General features: G+C 35.4%; 1 protein-coding gene across 5 annotated transcripts; it reads right to left on the reverse strand.

Annotated features, from left to right (window-relative positions):
* Positions 1–909: 909 nt before the first annotated feature.
* Positions 910–6419, reverse strand: LOC107643525 (protein IQ-DOMAIN 29). 5 transcript variants are annotated; one of them, XM_016347202.3, is made up of 7 exons: positions 5993–6419; positions 5051–5199; positions 4590–4868; positions 4159–4347; positions 3917–3997; positions 1575–3246; positions 910–1236 (listed from the first exon to the last, which is right to left on the reverse strand). In XM_016347202.3, the coding sequence occupies exons 2-7, from the start codon at positions 5147–5149 to the stop codon at positions 1205–1207; spliced, it is 2352 nt and encodes a 783-aa protein (XP_016202688.1). In that variant the 5' UTR covers positions 5150–5199; positions 5993–6419; the 3' UTR covers positions 910–1204. The 5 variants fall into 5 exon arrangements, with proteins under 5 accessions (XP_016202688.1, XP_016202689.1, XP_016202690.1 ...); XM_016347203.3 differs by having other exon boundaries at positions 6080–6333; XM_016347204.3 differs by having other exon boundaries at positions 5920–6316.
* Between the last annotated feature and the right edge of the window lie 2229 nt (positions 6420–8648).

Below are 8648 nucleotides of genomic sequence, written 5' to 3' on the forward strand. Positions count from 1 at the left end.
CAAGCATTAAGAAAAAGTGAATCACAAAGTCTTCACATTGAAAAAGAAAGAGAAAAAAAAATCAAGATAAAGCCCAAAAACAAATCAAATCAAATATTGAATCAGAAAAAAATCAGCATAATAATTGTTACCATTTTTGTGCAATTCTAACTTATTGAAACTGCCCTCCTCCTACATGCACCTATCCAATAAGAAGAAGAAAATGAAAATTGTGTATCTCTGCTACAAATCAAAGGCTAAAAATAAAACTTGGAGCAAAGAATGGATCAATGCCTCAAATCTTTGAAGCCAAAAGAAAAAAGAAGAAAGAAAAGCAATTAGCTAAGAATGCAAGCCAACTTGAATTACTGCTACTGCCTCATCTCTCCTCTGCATTTTTGCTCTGATTTTGGAGATCTTAGAATTTTTGCTATACTTTTGCTATATTTTTTTTCTTTTCTGCTCTTCAGTTTTATCATTTTTTATTTCTTATCAATAGAAAAAGACACTATGTGAGGTATTAAAAAAAGTTATTGAGAGAAAAGGTAAAGAGAGAAATCATGGAGAAAAGCCAAAATATTATTTCAATATCTTTTGTATGTATCTCTGTTTTGTATTCATGATCTTGAAAAAATTTCCTTACTAAATTGGGTAAGTACTTAGTAGTTGAAAGTTTAGAGAGTGAATCTAACCAAATCAAACTTGGATAGAAGTTTAGTTTGTTCCAGATAGGATTGGATAAAATCCTAAGAAATTGGCGATTGTAATCTTTGTGAAAGATAGTAAAAATTCCGTCACAATTGTGATGGAGACTGGATGTAAACCACATTACACATGGTGGTTGAACTATGATATATGGCGGTATCATTTATATGGCGGTATCACAGAAGTAATTATACGTAACATCGTTGCTGAATATAGAGTTTGATCTAAAATAAACGAAACTTTCTCAAATATAGAATAGTGTGAAACTCAGTTATAGTTTGAGCAAAACACATCACCCAGGCCAGCAAAACCTGTTCATAATCTTAGATCTGTAAATATATACTCAACAAAGAAATAGACTCTAATCACAAAATATATATTCCTTATGCATCTATGATCCTCAATAATAACATGAGTGAAAGAAAGGCTGTAATATAAATCACCAATCTTTTCTGCTTTTTGAAAAACTCTATTGTTTTTACCACCTTGAAGTATCTCTGATCTGAAAGATCATGTAAAATCACCTTCTCCATTGAGGTTGGATCAACTTATCTGAAATTTTACAAAAATCCATAGAACAGTGAGTAAAAGTAAAAAAACACCAGTACCAGTTTAAGCCATGGTTTGCTTTTATTTTCAATTCCTGTATTCTGTTTTCAAGTTTGTTAATGATTCCATACCATGCATAGATTAGAAAACGCCTTTGAATACATTGGACTACTCACTAAAAAGGCAAAAACACAATCTTTAAACTTGGTTTTAAGAGTTTTTCCCATGCATTTTCAGTAGATGCGTGTGTTTTTTTGGGGGGGGGGGGGGGGGCGGCTCAGACCAGAGCTGTGACACCAGTTAAGAGTACAAGGAAAGACTGCAGATTCCAATGTGCTTACCTGTTACATCCCTTGAAGACGACAGGGATCTATCAGTCTTTATTGCTCCTTTGCCGCTCAAGGCTACCAATCTTTCTGCTCTGGGAGAAAATGAACCTGACTTGCTATTAAACGAAGATGAAAGCGAATGCCTCCTGGTCATAGCATTTTTGTCTAACAGATCAGCAGCGAACCTTGGGGAGCCTTGTGGTCGTAGCTTAGCCTTTGCCGATTCAGTCGGGGCCATATAACTGGGCAGCCGTGGAGTGCTGTGCAACTCACTATCCTGATCACTGAAATTAGCAGGGAGGGAAGCTCTTCTCTGGCAATTGTTACCAATATAACCATCACCACCATTCAAGTCCTCACCAGCTCCTCGATTTTCTGTATTTATACCATTTGTTATAGTAGTCTGCGAGACAGTAATAAGATCGTTATGCGGCTCAATATCATGCTTGCCTCCTGCTTTCTGTCCAATACTTTTCTCGGGATTGGACTCTTTGTTCTTGGACACTTTCAATGCTTTCCTTTTCTCAGAAGAGGCACTTGTGCCCTGCTCTGATACATCAGCAACAGTATGGTCTGAGATTTTCTTAGTGCTGTGTTTTCTTTTCTCATGGACAATCTCAGATCTATCCACAACAGTCTGAACATGAGCTTTTTTAGGGTTACTAGGCTCCCTAACATGTTTATCTTCTTCTTGTCCAATACTTTTTTCAGGATCAGATTCTTTAGGCTTTGACACTGCCAAATCTTTCTTTTTCTCTGGTGTAGCACTTGTGCCCTGCTCCAATACAGCACTAACAGTATGATCCGAGTCTTTCATAGCGCTGTGTTTTCTTTTCTCATTGTCACTATCAGCTCTATCTTCAGCATTCTGACTGACAATTTTTTCAGGACTACGTGGCTCATTATCGAGCTTGTCTTCTTTTTGTCCGAGACATTTCTCGGGATCAGATTCTTTAGGCTTTGACACTGTCGAATCTATCTTGTTCTCGGGAGAGGCTGTTGTGCCCGGATCGACAATATCATCTGAAACGTTTTTACTACTGTGCTTTTGTTTCTCATTAACACCCTCAGATCTATCTACAACATTCTGCATGCAAGATTTCTCAAGACTATTCGGCTCAGTATCATGATTCTCTTCTTCTGGTTGACCAAGACTTTTCTTTGCTTCTGACTCTTTAGACTTTGACAGTGTTGAATCTTTCATTTTCTCCGAAGAGGCGCTTGACACCTGCTCTGAAACATCAGCAACAGTATGCTCTGAACTTCTTTTAGTACTTTGTTTTCTTTTTTCAGCAACCACCTCAGATCTATCTGAACCATTCTGCAGGCGAGTTTTTTTCAAACTATTTTTCTCTGCTTCCTTTTGCGTATTTTCCTGAGCTGAAATTGATGGGCTGTTCAAATCCTTTTTCGGACGCTGTTTATATTTGTAAGAACCTGAAATTGTGCCATCATCAGCTTTCACTGTAGGGGATTTCTGTGTAGTTCTTTTGACTTGCTTCCTTTTAACTGCTTGATTACTGCAACTTTTCTCATCAGAGACCGGGTCAAGTTTCTTCTTCACACCCTGAAGAGGGGCTGAAAAGTACCTTGTCCAGTGGTCAAGCCATTTCCAAGCTAAGTTAGGTTCATTAGGATCACAACTGAGAGATGATGGAACCACAGAGCCCGATGAAGCCAGAAGCTGAAACAGATCAAGATGCATAATGAGTCTCTATCAAAACCAAACTTTAGGAAACAACTTAGTTTCAAACAACAATGATGAAAATGGGAAAAATGGAAAAACCTTTGCTATACCATTCGTGTACATAAATCATATCGATGAAAAAAACATTGGAGTGGACATCAGTTTTATTGTTTACAACGCAGGAAAAGATGGGCAGCTTGAGAATACTCAATACTGGATGTTAATTAAGAAACTTGAGTTATGTCTAAGAATACAGAGAATAGAAAATGTGGTGCAGTCAAGATCAAGAATATAAAAAACACCACACAAAACACGACCCAAAGAAAGAATGCTCGATACTATCACTGTTCTTTTATTTCAGAAATATTATCATACACCTAAGGAAGAGTAAATCATACTGATTCTACCTCATCCTTCAGTTTCTGCTACTGCTCTATCCTTTTCTTATCTCCTTAGACACCAGGTTCTTAGATAATATTAAACTTAAATCTGTTTAGAACTTAGACACAGTCTCACTCTCACCATGATTTTTTGTCTCTCTCTCTCTTGCTCTAGTTATTGGACTAGCCTCTATCTTATCTATATTTAAGATATTAGAAGCACTTCAAGCACATCAAAAGAAGTTATATACTATATGTACATTCGACATCAAAATAACAGTCTCAACCTTGCAAACAAAGACACTTTCTGGCAGCTTCTCAGCCTGGGTAGATGTAGCCACTTGAATAGAATTTGAATTTTGGGCATCCTAACAAAAGTACATTGAAATGTAGTGAGTAATAGAAGGGCAGGAAGAAAGAAATTAATTCATTCATCTTTTCATCTACACAAAAACTCTATTTTGTAAATCACTAAAGCAGGTCTATTTTACGATAAATAAAAAATAAAAACAAAAATAAAAACTTTTACCTTACGAATTTTAAGGACTTCAAGCCCAATATCAGAATGCCTAACAATGTAACCACGAGCCAAAGCTTGAAACTTAACTATTCCCTTCACACAGTATAAAGCAGAAACAGCTTGTTTTCTAACCAACTGACCACGGATAAGAGCTTGCAGCTGTATGATACCTTTGAGCATTTGAAATGTTCGACGAGCCTTCAATGAAGTTAAGCACGGGTCACTTTGAGCATTCACTAACCAATATATAGATTAACTTCCAAATGAAGAATCATTGCTTATGAAACCTTCATGTGATAGCTTATGTAGCAATTGTAATTGCACAGTTGCACTGGTTTAAGCAAAAATGTGATATCTTTGAAATGATTATTACCATCACACATTCAAATAAAGTGCTAAACTAGAGTAACAGAAGTGTAACAGCTTACGAGGGCAATTACCTGATAGCCTCTGCAAGCAGCCTGGACTTTTATAGCGGCTTCTGTAAGCTTGGGATTCTCATGATCCCCTTGAGATCCGAAAGCACCATCAGCTTGTGCACGCGACTCTCGACCCCCAGTTGAAAGGATATCCCTTTCAGTGGATGACTTGTTCTTCTCTGAAAGTACTCCATTATTAGCATTAGCTCCAGAAATTGGTGCCGATATCACCAAAGAATCCACAGTTGGATCGGACACAGATACCTCAGAAGAGTCCAGCACGTCATTCTTATTTAGTTTCTTTACAAAAGAATTGAAACAACAATTAGAACTCTGATAAAAATATTTCGAAATATAAGGACCTACAACAGGCATCATACTGAAAAATTCTTTCTTCCATGCTGTCTTTTCTAACAAAGACAACAGATATATCAAATCATAAACACCAAAAAAGAAAGGTGCCAAAAACCAAATGTACTTACAGAAATATTATTTTTCTTTGAGGAATTAGACTTTGATGATGATTTCCTTCCCAAGATAAAATTCTTGATCCATTTACCAGGACTTCTTCCCTTCCCCATTGCAGTAGTAAAGATTAATGCTTTACAGAACAGAACTCAAGCATCAAAATCTGCAAGAAGCATATACAACTTAGCTTCAATCACATGAGAAGTAGAAGAGCTAAAACTAAAACAAATTACCAAACACAATAAGGAGAAAAAAAAACAAGTCTAATTATCCTAAAGCATAAAATAAGTAAAAGAAAAACAAAGTGCAAATCACCAATTAGCATTTTTCAGAACACTAATTCAATCATGGAAGGTTGTCAAATGATGTGTTCCCAATGAACATCAAAATAGTCCCAAAAAAACAAATTAATGTCTGTAATGTCTAAATGGCAAACAGGTCAATTGAGAAACATTTAATGCAATTAATCTTTTAAAAACCAATTTGATATTCAAAAACATCTTCTCCGGACCAAATTCCGGATTTACTCCGAAATAAGTACAAAAATAAATTTAAAGAAAGGAAGGAATTCTACTTGTTTCAATTCATAGTCTAACCCAAATCCACTATGAACAAAGTATAATAATGGAAACACGTGTTAAAAGCAATTAAATTACATCTAGGTAGCAGTTATGAGCAGAAAAAAATAAGGTGGCATGAATAAAGGAATTGAAAATATAAATGAAATCCGAAACAAAGGTCAATTTTTTCACCTACTGCCAATTTATTGTTCAGTAAGGACAAGAGCTAGAACTACAAACCAAGATTCAAATGCAAACAAAAACGAAATAAAAGGAAAATGAATGGGATAGTAGAATTTCAATTAATTCTAAACAGCACCAACCAAGGGTCAACTTCACACTTTCACCTTCCTTAAAAGCAACACTAAAATCAGCTAAGAAAAAAAAAAAACTCACCAAATCAAATAAAACAAAAACTAGAAAAACAAGATTGAAGTGAAGTAGTGAACAACAGAAAGGATAGAAAGGAAAATAGGATCAAACCCTAAGGGTTCCACAACAACTGAAAGGAGGTGAAAGAGAAGATACAAGTGAGGAAATTAAATGGTTGAAATGAATGCATAGAAATGTGAAGTGAAGGCTGAGATTTGGAATGGGTGAAGTTTTTGGAGCAATAAAGTTTCGGTCTTTGGATACAGAAAGAGCAGTGAACTGAAAAAATCAGTATGGAAGAAAGAGAAAGAGAAAATGGCAGAGTGGCTCAAAAGCAGCGTCGTAGTCGTAGATTCCACTTACGAGGTTTCAACTAAGTAATTAGAAGTTTAGAACGTGCCCTCCTTTTTTTTTTTTTCTTTTCTTTTTCAAAAAAAAAAAAAAGAAAACTAATATTGAATTCATTTTATTCATACATTAACATTAATTAATAACTGCTAACTGGTAGCTTAATTGCTTATGCTGGTAGTGTTGTGATAAGAATGTGTATTTGGTAGTATTGTGATAAGAATGTATCTCTAGATGTTCATTTATTATGGACGCCTATATATATAAATTTAAGAGATTAAGCCTCAGGTAATACGCATTGCAACAAAAATATTCTTCTTTCTTTTTATATATATGCTATAATAAATTTTTTTTCTTTCTCTAAGTATAAGCTGCAATATATATAATATTAATAAATATATATAATTCACTTTTATTATAGTGAAATAATAGTATTGGTAAATATTAATACTGATAGTAGAGTCTTCTATTTATATTTATTTATTTTATAGGATAAAACGTAAAAATAAACTAACTCCAACCTAAAATTACACAATTCACCCAAATAAAAAAAAAAAGCGTTACATGAATCTTTCATTTGCACATCTCTATATAAATCGAATGAATATAATTCAATTTAGCAACTCTCATACTAATTCGACTTAGGCTGAGTCGAATTACTATGAAATAATGTAAATCGAAACTTCCTAAGTCGATTTATGCATGCATTCTACCATAGTAAATCGAATCAATATAGTTCGATTTATGCATGCACGTGACACCTACTAATTCGAATTGGTAATTGCCCATAGTTTTGTGCACTCAGTAATTCGAAACAACCTGTTTCGATTTACCCATACCTCTACTAATTCGAATTGGGTTGATTCGAATTACTACCAATGAGCGCCCATGGTAATTTGAATTTGGCTCATTCGAATTACTAAAAGTTTCCCTATAAATAGAATTCGAATTGAGCTCATTTGAACCACAATTCAAAAATCCTGCCCCACCAAATTCCAGAGAAACCTTAGCCTTAAAACTCGAACAAAGACTTCAACATTCGAATAATCCAAATTGTCTTTATCGTTTAGACGGAGTTGCCCATATTGTTGGTGTCATTAATGAAGAGGTTAGTGCGTACATTTTTTTTTTGGAAATAGGATTTATTGTTTTACCTTTTTTTGTCTCTTTTAACGCTAGTCATTATTTACAATTGTTAAATTAGATAGAGTGGTTGGATTAGTGAGTTATTAGTTTCTAGAGATTTGACGGAGAAAATTCTAATTTGGATAGTGATGACAAATAAGTAGAAGAGTATGAGTAGTGAAGATAATAGGTGGTGAAACTTAGTTAGAGTAAAAGTAGTGGTTGGAGTTTATGTTGCGATTTGGGTTGTTGTTAAAAAAAGTATGGGTAGTGACTTGCTGTTTTACTTAGAATTCATGTGACGTCTACATTAAGTCAATTTTTTTATTAATGTTAAACTTATTTTTATTAGGTCCAGTTTGATGAATATATGATGTTATTTTGTGTTTGAACACGTAACATTATTTGGTTGCGTACAAGTGGTATCCGTTGGATTAAGAGATGCATTAGTTGATATTGTTATATAAATATGTTTTGATGTGGTAGTAAGAGACAATTTCTTATGTTGATTATGCAGCCCCACCGATGTATCACGAGCATGAGACGGCGGCAAGGTATCCGCTTGGACGAGAAGATCGTTCCGTATTTGCAGATGGCCAGTTTATACTATCTTGCGAGGCTGCACGAGACTTGGTTTAGGTTGGATGAGCCGTTGGTGAGTGCATTTGTGGAGTGATGGCATCCGGAGACGCACACGTTTCATATGCCGTTCGGAAAATGCACGATTACACTGCAGGACGTGGTGTACCAGTTAAGGCTGCCGCTTGATGGACATTACGTTAGTGGATGCCTAACGGAGTTTGAGCGATACATCGAGGGTGGTTGCCCAGCTTGGGTGTGGTGCGAGGAGCTGTTGGGTGTTTTGCCTCTTGTGAACTGCATGGACAAATTCATGGTAAGATGCAGTTGGATGCAGAACACATTCGAAGAGCTTCCTAATGGCGACGACAATGCCACTGTTAGAAGGTATGTTCCCATTGGACCACCTTCTCATGCTAAAATAGGACTCTAAAGAAAATTAGAGATATATGTTGGATATGATTCTCCCACTATAGTGAGGTATCTTGAGATACAAGCTGAAGATGTATTTAAAGCCTGATTTACAGATTGTCATTTTGATGAATCAAAAATTTCCACATTAGGAGGAGAGAATAAGCTTCCTGAAAAGGAACTTAATTGGAATACATCATCCTTGATGCATTTAGAT

The sequence above is a fragment of the Arachis ipaensis genome, chromosome B5 (assembly GCF_059453495.1).
Source record: "Arachis ipaensis isolate K30076 ecotype BB chromosome B5, ASM5945349v1, whole genome shotgun sequence".
NCBI classification, from domain to species: domain Eukaryota; kingdom Viridiplantae; phylum Streptophyta; class Magnoliopsida; order Fabales; family Fabaceae; genus Arachis; species Arachis ipaensis.

Excerpts from the sequence above, each read along its gene's own strand:
- LOC107643525 (XM_016347202.3), bottom strand. The coding sequence starts at position 5,149 with ATGGGGAAGGGAAGAAGTCCTGGTAAATGGATCAAGAATTTTATCTTG. Across the intron at positions 3,998-4,158 it reads AAGTCCTTAAAATTCGTAAG|GATGCCCAAAATTCAAATTC; the intron begins GTAAAAGTTTTT and ends TACTTTTGTTAG. Across the intron at positions 3,247-3,916 it reads AAAGTGTCTTTGTTTGCAAG|CTTCTGGCTTCATCGGGCTC; the intron begins GTTGAGACTGTT and ends GATCTGTTTCAG.